At 48.1% G+C, this 12,502-nt stretch overlaps 1 protein-coding gene across 1 annotated transcript; it reads right to left on the bottom strand.

Moving 5' to 3' along the window:
• Positions 1-330: 330 nt before the first annotated feature.
• LOC104618865 (mitogen-activated protein kinase 13-like) lies at positions 331-12,419 on the bottom strand. The gene is made up of 12 exons (XM_010284570.1): positions 12,105-12,419; positions 8,295-8,424; positions 7,857-7,915; positions 6,613-6,721; positions 5,512-5,541; positions 5,029-5,076; positions 4,007-4,121; positions 3,573-3,644; positions 2,966-3,045; positions 2,409-2,487; positions 983-1,159; positions 331-630 (listed from the first exon to the last, which is right to left on the bottom strand). The coding sequence occupies exons 1-12, from the start codon at positions 12,221-12,223 to the stop codon at positions 551-553; spliced, it is 1,098 nt and encodes a 365-aa protein (XP_010282872.1). The 5' UTR covers positions 12,224-12,419; the 3' UTR covers positions 331-550.
• Positions 12,420-12,502: the final 83 nt, after the last annotated feature.

The raw sequence follows: 12,502 nt of genomic DNA, 5'->3' as shown, positions 1-12,502 counted from the left end.
GGAGCTGCTCTGAACACAGACCGATCCCATGATTAGCTGGATTCCCATGGTGTCCTGGAGCCGACACCATCCCAGCAACGTCGTTGTGCCAGATGCTGTCTGACTGCTGAGGGAAAGGGCATAAAGTCTTGTTATGCTGAATTTCACTATTTCCAATTATTTCACTTGGCACTCACTCCCCAGAAATTTTTACCTTTTCTTTACCTGATATATAATTAATGTACTAAAACATGCGCTTGGAAAGACTAATGAGAAAGGAGCAATGACACCCCTGCTCTTTCAAGTGGATGAATATGAAAAAAAGAAAGACGAGGTAAAATTCTCTCACTTGAAGTTTCAATGAGAATATATTTATCTTCTGCATTGAAAAGGGTTTGGGGGTGCTTCCTCCTTTAGTAGAACAAAGTCCAGTGCCCACAGCATGGCGTGATCCTTGTGTTTGCACACTGAGAAGTCCCACAGGCCAACGATAGCCACCAGCAAGGCAGTGTAGAGTAAATCCGATCGGTCATCCAGGAGAAGTGAATCCCGGTCACAGCCACACCAGTCGCTATAATGACATCCCACTTCGCTTCTTTGAGTCTTTCCGTGCGATGGGACTGAAGGACAAGATTTCCTTGTAAATATGCTCTTGAAAAACAGAATAAAATAATCGTGAATATCACTAGCATGTGTGATTTTAGAGGAGAGAAATGAAAGTTTGGCTGTTACATGTGCAGAGAGGAGATATTCAGCGGAGAGGATATGTAGGTACAAGCTGGAAGGAAGAGAAAGCAAGCAGAGAGGCAAAAAAAGTCTGCCTGAAGAGATGAAGGGATCTTTCCTGAATGCATAAAAGCAAGAGCAAGGCAAGGGAGATGTGCACAATCAGCGAGGCACCAGCAGACAATCACAGCCTTACTCAGCATGTGCACAGGAAAGAGAGAGAGAGGCAGGAAAGTCCCGTGCTAGACAGGGACGTCAAAGAAGATAAACTTCTTACTTCTCCACTCATCTATTGAAAGCTTTTCATGTTCCAGAGAATCATCATAGGACTGTTGCGCTTCTGTCTCCTCCTCAACGTCTCGGAACTGGTCGAAGTAGGGGTGAGCCAACGCCTCCGTCGCTGTAAGCCGCTTTTCCACATCCAGCTGCAACATCTTGTCAAGCAGGTCCACTGCTGTAGGAGAAGACAGGAACAGGGCTAAGCAAGGTGCGAAGGAGACCAGGCATCCTTGTGCATCAACCCTGCAAGTGATGGGACTAATGTTTCCAGTACTACATCTCCAGACCTGAAAAGGAACGAGATTCCTCAACCTGCGTGGAACTCCCGTCAGTGGGGACGTAAAACCTAACCAACAGCAGCCTCAGGGAACTCTTACTAACAGAAGCGGAGGTGTAAATTGTGCAAAGCCAACAAATTAGTCTTGAATAAGCCTTGCTGCATGGATGGGGCTGCAAGAACATAAACAGCGAGCCAGTAACTTCAAGATACTTTTCAGTTTTAATCATTTGCTTTCCCTCTGACCCCTGCAACTCAAAGTAGTCTTAACACAATCTATGCTAAACAGGAAGGCAGGAAACTCAGATACTGACTAGTCTGTCAGCCTCGTTCCCCCATGGTTTTAACAGCTTAATGCTTTCTTCCTTTCAGTTTTTAGAAAAGTTTTGCTCACTGTCACCTCTCATCTACCTGGGAAAAGAGCTCCTTGTAAGAGGTCGATTTTAACGCTGAAAATTGCACATTTCAGCTGCCTGTTAAGTATCAATAGATCCAGGTGTTCAACAAACAGTTATCATCTAAGCTGTACTCCAAAAAAAAAAGTAAAAATAAAACTACTGTAGTGGACTGCAGGGCTCTCTTAGCACTTTATCAAAGCCTATGATGCCTTAGATGTGGGGCTGGGAATAATGAAAAAAGAAGAGCTGCTTTTTTATCTAAATGCTACTGATCATAAGATCACCTGCTTGGCTAAGGCAACAAGCTCTGGAAGCCAGTATCAGCCAAAATTCATCCCAACTCTCATACCAAGTGGAGCTGATACATACAACTGTCCTAATCCCATAATTTACATCCCACAACTGAGACATCCCATTATATCCAGCACCCACTCTCTTCTGGCTTAAATACCTCTTCCTCAAATACTGTATGTTACAGGCCGTGTCATTTTAAAATTAAATTTAAAAAATTTTTAAAAATCCAAGTAAATGGCCAAGAACAACAGAACATTTGCCATTCTAATGTCAATAAAGAATAGTTTTGGTTTTAATCCATACATATTTGCCCTGGGGAGGGGCAGGGCACAACCTGCAAGGGAGGAAAGTAGCAAGAAGTTATGAGAAAGAGGGAGAAAAAGTCACAGCTGTGGTGGTCAGCCTGCCTCCTTTCCAGCTGTGAAAACTTGTAAGAAATGCTGGAGATGACTTACCCTGAGGATTGGCTTTGGGGAAAAGCACAGACAAATCCTTCTTGGGGATTTTAGGAAGGGACTTGATATAGCTCTTCGCCTGAAAGAGAAAGGAAAGCACAAACATTTAACTGCATGTGGATGTGCCAGGGCACTGGGAAATACAGCTCTTGCATCTTATGGCTCAGATGAGCAAAGGCGAATGAACAGCAAATCATCCCAGATGTCACATTTCAGTGACCAGTTTCCAAGGAACTATGTTAATCAATCGAGAGACAGAAATATTCCTGCTTTAAGGGCCAAACTGGAGAGCAGAGGAGGTCAGTGGTTTGCTGGGGCGTCAGGCACCTCACCCGGGAGTCCCTGCAATCCCCACCAGTTCCCAATGCAATGCCAGATCCATCAGATGTGCCACTACCAAAGAGAAGCACCTTCCTTGCCAAGGGGGAAACTTCTGTCGCTCATCTTCTCTGCTGCTGTAGAAGCAGCACCTCTCCCATCTCTATGACACAACCAAGTTAATGTCTCCCCAGCAGACCTCTGCCAGCAAGACCTGAATCCACAGCAAACCTTCTTACCGCTTTGTCCTCCAGCTTCTCCACGAAGTCTTCTCCCGGATGGCCCGTTACTTTCAGGATCTGAGTCAGTTGATCTAGGTCTAGCAAGCTGCGTTAAAGATCACCCATCGAGGAGCGAGCCCTGGACACCACCCAACAGCTCAGCCTGTGGGCTGGGTGCAGCAGAGCCCGAGCACCCGTGGGAGCTATGAGTAGGTTATGGTACAAACCCAACAAAGCTGCACAAGCAGAGACTCATTAGTCTGGCAAAAAGAGCTCCAAGGCTCTCCTCCTGGGATGCCACTGTCATCAACGGGTAATTTTGCTGGCACACCTCTGCCAGGGCATGTGGCCTTAGGTTTGGGGATGGACCTGTGGCCACGCAAGGTTAGACTGCTGATGTAGAACACACGTGGCCAGCACAGAGGTGTATTTCTAAGGGTGGCTTGGCCCCCTCCTATCTTCTCTCTGTTTTCGTCACCAAAAGGACTCGCTGGTCCCTGTGATTACCTCCTGGTAAACCAGACTGACACCTATTTCTTTCGATAGTTTATTTAATAAAAGCCCTTTTACACATGCCAAGAATTATTACCACCCCCCAGGGAAAAGGTTCAGCTTTAAAGGATACAATCTTTTCCTTTAAACAGCGTTTTCCCAGTCAGCATTTCTGCCATGATGCAGCCAATAGACCAGATATCCACTGTTCAAAGAGAAAAAGGAGGGAGGGAAAAAAAAAATTAAAAAAAGGACAGTAAAAAGGAAGCAATGATTGCTGGGGCTGTTTGCTTTGTTGCTTGCAGCAGGCACCCATTCAAATTTCACTCCCATTTTCCACCCTCCCCTGTTGTTTCCTATGCTGCTAAAAATCTCTGCTTTCATCATTTCCCACAGGCACTAGCTCTGGGAGTCGTGCAGCAGCTTTGGGACTCACTCCGCTCCAGGGGATGCTGATGATAAATAAGAAAAACATCTGGAGGATTACGTGAGATCTGACCCAGGCGTGACAGCGAGATCCCCAGGCTCGTCACTGGACAGTCACATCGCTGAAGCAACCCAGCTCACCTGTCTGGTTGTAATGCATCCAGTTCAGAATGACTTCTGGGGCTCTGTACCAGCGCGTAACCACGTAGCCGGTCATTTCAGCATCGGCGTGTCTGGCCAAGCCGAAGTCCAAGATCTGCAGTTCACCAAAGGAAAGGGGTGAAGGAAGGGCAGGAAAAGAAAAGAGAAATCCTACGGGCAAATGAGAATCTATTTCTAAGAGGAAACAAGACAGATCCAATCAGATAATAACGAAGCTCCAGCTACACCACAGCCACCCACGGGATAGTTCAAAGAACTAACAGGTTTGTCTTAATTCCACTGCAAAGTGCAAGCTGGCTGCAAAACCAGTTGTTGTGTGAAGACCCTGCAGAAAGGATCGGTGCTGTGTGCTACCTCGAAGGTCACTTCCTTTCTTGAAGCTTAAATTTCAACTCTGTTGAGCTTTATTTAATGGAATCTTTCTATAACCTGGTGGCAAAGGCGTGCTCCCAGGCCATCAAGACTCACCCTTTCCTATAAAAACACCCTGCAGCTGACAGGGGTGGCCTCTCCCTTGATACTGGAGATGACCCAACCTGTACAGGCAACAGAGCCATTGCTAGACCATAGCACCAGCAAGCTGCAAGCAAACCCTTCAGAGCAACACTGAAAATAACTTTGTCTGGAATCACAACCATCGTGTCAATGAGAACCAAAGGGTAACTGTGGTTGAATCCAGTTATCCTTCAGGGATCGTTCACCTAACACAAGTATTGCTCAGCAGTATTGAATTTGTTTAGGAAGTCGTTATGAACTGCCGTGCCGCAGGAATGACGGCGACAGGATGTTCATTCCGAGTCCTGGGCCCTGATTCAGCAGATTACATCAGCAGGTGAGTATTTCCCACTGCCTGCAACTGCCAGGTAATGAAACGCCTCAAATCAAGTCTCAGAAGGCAAGAGGATACACGACGATGCCCGAATGCCGCGTTTCCTGCTGGCAGAGCAGTACTTCCACGATCTGATATGCTACATGCTACAAAGCCATGCTTTTCCACCTACCTTTAGCTGACAGTCTTCGTTCACAGCCAGGTTGCCTGGCTTCAGGTCCTACAATGGACAAGAGCACAGTAATAAGGATGTTTTGATTTGCAACACATCAACACGAGCCTCAGCTGAACCTCTGCTTGCCTTTGATGGCGTCCCATAACATCCCAACTCCAGTACTGATACAGCAAAGACACCATGCCTGCTACGTCCAGCTTTAGATTGTTACTATTTTACTTTTTTCTGAAACTGTTTTAATTCAAAAAGCATCATAAAATGCTTCACAGCTCATCAGAAAATACAGCATTTCCCCACAGTGCTGCACAAATGAGCAAATCCAAACACATATAGGGTGTAGGAGGGAAGAGAGGCACCAGAGAGACCTTAGAGCAGATGAAGCTATTAGTGAAACGATGTTTAGGAATTTATTAACTTTATAACCAAGCTGTATTTCTCCTAAACAGACAAAAATCAGAGTAACAGAGCACATCAACTTACCCTGTGGATGATTCCAGCTGAATGAATATACTGCATAAAAAAAAAAAAGAGAAGCCACAATGTGATGATCACCGGCAGACAGACTTTCTGTTCTCCAGCAGAGAAACGAGAGCTATGAACAAGAACTTGCTGAGAATACAACTCTGCAGCCTGCTGCAGATCCCCGGCCCCCGGGCAGCAGTTTGAAAAGAAATCTCTGGACTGAATTTCTGACACTATTTGCAATGATATTGCCACTCATAAAGAAGAGGCACAGAGCAGAAGAGGAGGTATGGAGCAATAGTTCCTTACAGCGAGTGCACTAATAGCTTAAAACTATCAAAGGCATCAGGATTACAGGTAGGAACATGGTCAATAAATGACATGAGAACTTTGTTGGTTCAGGTGTTAAACAATGTGGAAAAAAAAATCCCATCATTGAAACGCAAAATGGCAACTCGAATCTCATTTCCAAAAACTGACTACATGGCTTTTATCACACCAGTTAAACCTTCTGTGTGTTCTTCCTCCCTTTATCTAAACTCAAGATAACAGTGATCTGGGGAAAGGTGTTATTAAGGTGAACTCATTAATGCCTTTAAGCCACTGCTCTGACTCCCGATGAAGGATATTAGAGGAGGCAGCATTCAGACATTGTCTCTGCATCTCAGGGTTTGCAGCGATCGCTTTCTGCTCTCTCAAAGCCAGGTAAAGCAGCATGTTCCTTCCTTATTCTATGGAATAGGAAATCATTCCCTCCGTCTTCTCCCCTGAGAGCCTCTGTTAGGAATTCAGCAGAAGCTCCCACTGCTACCAGCCTCTTCCTTTCTATGCAGGGTTTTGCTAAGGGTTTGGACAAGTCAAAGAGTGACACAACTGCTGCCACAGAAAAACCATCGCAAGGCCTATGGCTGCCAGTTGCGTTGGAACCTGATTGACTGATGTGAACAAGCAGTCATTTTGATTGAAATACTCATCAAAAGCAAGTATCTGTTCTCAGGGATGCCACAACCCCCCCAAATCTTCCTGTACAGTGTTGGAAGGGGGTTTTGTTATGGTTCACCCAGAGATGACGTGTAGAGGAGACACAGGGAGTCACTAAACTCCTCCAGACCCACCTACCTTCAGCCCTTTCAGCATTTGGTAGACCAGGTACTGGATCTTTTCATCACTGAATTCATGTCCCATGATCTTTTGTAAATCTGTCCGCATGTATGGCATCACCAGGTAGCTAAAAGGCAGTAAGACAAGGCCCTGAGTCTAGAAGAAAAACACAGGGAACCAGGCTAGCCTTGTTCTCGCTTGGGTTTGGTTTTTTTTTTGGCTGTGTAACTTACTGTAACTAAGATGAGTTGTTGTGACAATGTTCCTAGCATAGCCTGCAGCAATGCTAGGATTTCAACCTGCTCTGAAAATTGCCTTTTCTCCTCCCTTCAAATTGGGTATCTGACATCAAGTAAGAACAAGGATCTTCCAAACTTTAATGATCCTGAATTAGTACCTCAAGTGATGTTCAATTCTGGACAGCCTTACACCATCTGGGAGCTGAAACATCTTGCACAGCTTTAAAAAGTCTTGCAAAACTGCTGTGTCAGCTCCCAAATTTATCTTTGTAATGTTCTCCAGCCCTGCCTCAGAAGACAACATCTAGCTTCCTTCAGTCATTGGCCTGCCTGCTGAGACTGCTAATTAGTTGACAGTCTTCCAGCAGGAACTGATCTGAGAACCTTCAAACACTTTTCCTGCAGGCTGCTAAATACCCATCCAAAAACCCAAACCCTGCTCGTGCCCAAGGATGGGGAAGGGAAAACGACTCATCCAACCCAACCATTGACACTGAGGGAAATGCCAAAAAAAAAAAAAAAAAGAAAAAAAGAAAAAAAGAAAAAAAGAAGAGCAAGAGAGAGAGAACAGCCAGAATCACAATGAAAAGAAAATCAGGTCTTTAAAATTCTCTATTTAATTACCCCAGGGCCTGATGAACGATAGTTCTCCCATTCTGACTGCAGCCTCTTAGCTCAAGCAATCACACAGGCAGTGCGTTAGTGTGGATCACGCTACATGCGATACGCCATGGAATGTAATGCCTCTTCATTATATACATTGGTCTATATATACTGCGCTCTCCCAGCCACGAGCATGGCATGGGATCTGTTTACATATTCTGGGTGTTTTAGCCGTAGGAACCGACTTGTGCTTTTGATTCTCCTTGTTATTGGGGGAGGTCTGGCTTTAGCGTGGCCTCTTTTCAACTCAGTCTGTTGGACTGCACCTCAACCTGATCTATTACCCTGCTGCTAAGTCACCGACCGGTGTCTTGGGCAATGGCTGAGTCTAGATGGAGCGAACACAAACTCCAAACTTACAAGTCCTGGAATCCCTGGTAGGATGTGGCAGAGGTGAAGACATCAAGCAGCCCAATGACCTGATGGAGAGGAGAAGTCCAAATTTAAACCTGGAAAGCATTTGCTGTGCACGTGGGACTCAGGCGGCAGCTCTCCATCGGCACACGCACGTGGGTGAGCACCGAGAACTCCATGTGAGGAATTCAAAGACTCCTCACTATGCTGCACAGCTGCTTTTCCTCTTACTAATACACGGGAGCACCCATTACACATCTGCTTCAGCCCGGTGCCAACTGGGCACAGCAGAGAGGTAGCAGTTAAACCCTGAGACTGCCTGCACATTCCAAATGTCAGGACCTCTCAGTTAAAATGAAGGTGATGCCACCACAGAAGGGCTTGCTCCCCACTGGCAAGAAAACCCGCTTGTTTCCTCAGGAATGGAGAGAAAGGAGTACTTACGTTCTCATGTTGCATGTGCTTCAACAGCATGAGCTCTCTGTACGCTCTCTTGGCAAAGATCTCTGACTGGAACGGGCGGCAGAGCTTCTTGATAGCCACTTTCTCCCCCGTCTTCTTGTCTATGGCTGAACTGTGGCAGACAAATAAAAGCCAGTTCTGACATTGGCAGTATGTTTTAACAAATTTTGCAATCCCAAAGGTCTTCTCCTAGAGAAGAGCTAATTCTGGAGCTCGTAGAACAGCAGCAAAGGCAGACCCTTTGGGAAACCCAGGGGAGCTCTGCACACACGGGTGTTACCCTCTATCACTTCGGGCAGCAGCCCATGCTCCTTGGAGGGTGAGGTGGGATACCAAAGTTAGTGGCTCGTCTGTATTCCCATTAACCTGCAGAAACAAGCTGGAGCCAACAGAGCCACGAGAAGAGGGAAACACAAATGGTTAGAGAGGTCAGGACTAGTTCTAACTCTGCCCTCTCTTTCTCTAACGCATGGAGATAAGGGAATAAAGCAATTTCTGCTCTGCCATCTGCTTGGGAGTTGTTGTCTTAAGGTCAGCCGCCTTTCGTTGTATTCTGGAGCAAAGATGGTGGATGTCATGCACTGAAAAAACAGGCTGCTGGAATTAATTCTCCTGCATTCAGGATCTTTGATGCTATACGTAATGCTTCTGTGTAAAAGGAGGTCTGGCTCAAAATGAGTGTCTTTTATAAAGCTAACGAAAAGATGTAAAACAGCCATCGCTGGAGACGTGACGTGTTATTCCCTCTGGTCACGTTTGTCGTTTGCGGCCGGATAGGGCGATCCCACGACACTTTCTCTGCCTCTGGAGGCCCTTTGATCAGATTGCAAAGGAGGCCCCGGGTTTACACCGGGTAAGAAGTGGGGAGGGAGGTCCTTGGGCTGTAAGTCAGGATTCCCAGTGGTGTTATCCAGAGGGGTGTCAGTGCACCACGTTACACATTGGTGCCTCAGCCCTTCCTTGACACCTCCCCAAGAAGCAAACAGATGAAGAAAGGGTTTTCCCTGCCAAATCGCACTGTGGGTTCCCAGAGCAGTTCCCACCACTTTGCAAATCCTTCTCCCTTCTCCCAGGGAAATGGAAGAGCTGTAAGTCGGCATGTTCACTCCTGCAGCTTTTAGCCGCGGAGGGTAACCAAGCCCACGTGAACGCTGGCATTAGCGCTTCGCATGCGTCCCCCAGCTTTGCACAGACGCGTGTCCCTGCTTCCTTCTCCGAAGGGACGCAGGATTCACCCCACCACGGTCTGTGACCGCCAGGCTCCAGCCACCACTCCTTCCTCAAGGCTCTTGGAGGACCTGAGACAGGGAGGGGCAGGTACCATAAAGCAGTAAAGCTACATTGCTGCGACCTCCAGGGCCATCACTCAGACGCAAGACTTCATAAACAGGGAAATGCCATCTCTAACAATGCAAGCGAACAGAGCATTTTGCTGGGTTCAGTGCTGACTGTGTTAGGAGAGGTGGGGATGTCCCGCTCCGTGTGGCTTCCCCTGTGGTTCAGTGCTCAGGACGGGTTATCAGTTCCCTGCTCCACATCTTGGAAGTCTCTTGCATGGCTTTCCCTGATTGCCAGCCACAAGCGATCCATTGTGGTGTGTCCTCCGGCTATCTTAATAGCTCTCATCAACCTCCCCAACACCATCAGGCAATCTCCTTCCTCTTGGCCACTAAGGTCCCTTCTAGTTGCTCTAAGTTGTGTGTGATGAGAGGAAAAAAAACCAAAACCATAAAAACATCCTTTGGGAGCTTCGGTATCATGACAAGTTCATCATGCATTGAGCCGGGAAAAAGCAAAGGAAGCGCAGGAACAGCCACATAAGGCAACTTCAGCGCTGAAGAAGCCATGGGGTATCTTAGGAGGACAGTGAAGAGTCATCTCAGTTTCAGGACTTCCACAGGTGTCAGCAGAGGGGACAGCACAGTGTAAAGTTTTCCGAGGAGCCAGGGAAGTGAGAGGAAGGGACTCGGACCACAGAGTCAAACAGCTTCTGCAGAATTCAAGGCAGATTTCCTCATCTGAGGGTGTGTGTTCTTACCTGCCTTCCCAGTGGCTGGCCTACAGAGCATCTAACTCCACCACTCAACACAGGAGAGTTGGGTGATGGAGCCCAGCACAGACCGCTACCGGCACCCTTGCCATAAGGCACAGCTAAGAGTTAATCCAGCTGACGCAGCTGGGAGAGCCCACCACGTTCTTCCCAGCACCAGTTGCTGAAGCTCAGAGCTGTGTCCCTGGCAGAGATCAGCAAGACCAGCGTTGGAGGGGTCAGAAGAGTCTTCTTCCACAGTTACATTCAGCTGGAAGCCAAATCACTACAGATTTTGGCAGAATTAATGAGGGAAGAAACATGTCTTTGCTGTTTTTCCCCGAGTTAGTTTCTGAGCTGCTCAAGGAGGTGTAAAAGCCAGCAGCTCCCAGTAATGCTGCAGTAGGAAAGCTTCCCAGCAATTCCCAGCAGAGGACAGCAAATCCTAACTCCACACGCTTCCACCTCTGCTTTGCACAGAAGTCAGCACCAAGACCTCTGGGCTGAGCATGATACCACCTTCCCTCCCTCCCCGAGACTTTCACAGGGACCAGTAAAAGATTTGTCTTATTGTTGGGTTTTTTTTCTTTCTCCTGGTGGGCAAAGAAATTTTGTAAGGATTTCCCTCTCCCCTTTTTTGTCCTGTCTCTTATTTTCTTTGAGCCCCTCTGCTTTCCTTTATGATAAAAACCAGAAAACGCTGTAAAAATATCAAAAAAAGTAAAGTTTAGTCCTGTCTGATTTTGCAGGACTCATTTAAGCATCTTAAATGCGCCCTGCCAGCAAAGTGGGGAAGGGAAACACTGGGAGCCTTTTTGTAAAGGGGCAGCCAGGGGACGAGGACAGAACCTGAGCCCCAGGGTTTCAGGATCCGTGCTGGCCAGCCGAGAGACTTTGCCCAACGCCTACAGAAAGGGACACACCTTTTTTTTTTTTTTTAAGCTCGGCGTGTTACGAAACAAGGGCTCCGTTCAGATCCTATCAATGGGCTGCTTCAGATTCAACCTTCCAAAACGTCGCCCGTCTCCTCCGGTCCGCCAATGTAAACAGAGCAAGATCTGACTGCTGCTCGCTCTTACAAACAGGCACCTTTGCCCAGCTGATTAAATAACAGCAGCTCGTACTGCTTTCTCGTAGGTCAAGGCTTATCATCAGCTGGGAAGGAAGTCCCAGTCTGTTACTGATCCTGGTTTACAATAATTTCTATCCGTTTCAGGATTTCGAGCTGGAAGCAGTATCATGGTGGGTGCTGTATTGTCCAGCTCCTTTCTGCAGGCAACCAGCTGCCTTGGAGGCAGCAGCAGGGACACGCAGCAGAGGACACGCTGCAGCCACCCCTGTTCCAGTACCCCCTGTTATCAGCTCCTCAGCGCTTTCAGACACCAGGTATTTCCCCCCTCCATGCCCCCGCGCTGCCAGACAGAAATCTTAATGCAAGCTCAAAAGCAGCCTGACCCTCAAAGACCCCCAGCCATAGCCTAAGGACACCCACCGAGGCGAGCTCAGGTGGGAAACTCTCCCCTCTGCCCACCCGGGGCGACCGCAGGAGGAAACATCTCGGTTTCTTCAAGCGACCAAGTCTCCAACCCGCTTCCCGCGCTGGAGCGGGAGGCAAACCGCCTTCATCACACATGCAAATGTCCTTTCCTAATGGCGGGGTGCTGACAAGCACCTCCTCATTTCCCCCCCTCCCGGCGCAATTCTTTAAACACCCCTAGCTCACCCCGTGCTGCTGCCTGCGGTGCAGGCAGGACCCCACTCACCACACCGAGCCGTAGGCTCCGGACCCCACGGGGTGGAGGGACGTGTATCTCCTTGGCAGCTCCCAGAGGGTTTTGTTCACCTCCTGTCTGTAAAAGCCTCTTCTCCTTGCGATGTTCATCGCCCGGCGGGTGCGGGACTGCCACCCCCCCAGAGTACCGGAGTACGGGAGGGCTTCTGGGGTGAGACAGGGCCAGCGAGGCCTCCTGCGCTGGCAGAACAACGCTCTAGCGAGTTTCCTTCTCCCTTTTCAGCTGGCGCGAGCGTGAAGGGACATGTCTTTGGGCCCTCCTCCCTCCGCCTCCACATTGGCGGAGGTGAGGCATCAGGTTTCCCGACACGCCTCGGTCTTGTACAGGTGCCTCTGGACTCTGCTATGGGAGCTGAGCAGCCAGCCCCG

This window comes from Phaethon lepturus, unplaced genomic scaffold (assembly GCF_000687285.1).
Source record: "Phaethon lepturus isolate BGI_N335 unplaced genomic scaffold, ASM68728v1 scaffold20543, whole genome shotgun sequence".
Lineage (NCBI taxonomy): Eukaryota > Metazoa > Chordata > Aves > Phaethontiformes > Phaethontidae > Phaethon > Phaethon lepturus.
The sequence above is the reverse complement of the archived record's forward strand: the minus strand, read 5'-3'. Positions and strand labels throughout refer to the sequence as shown.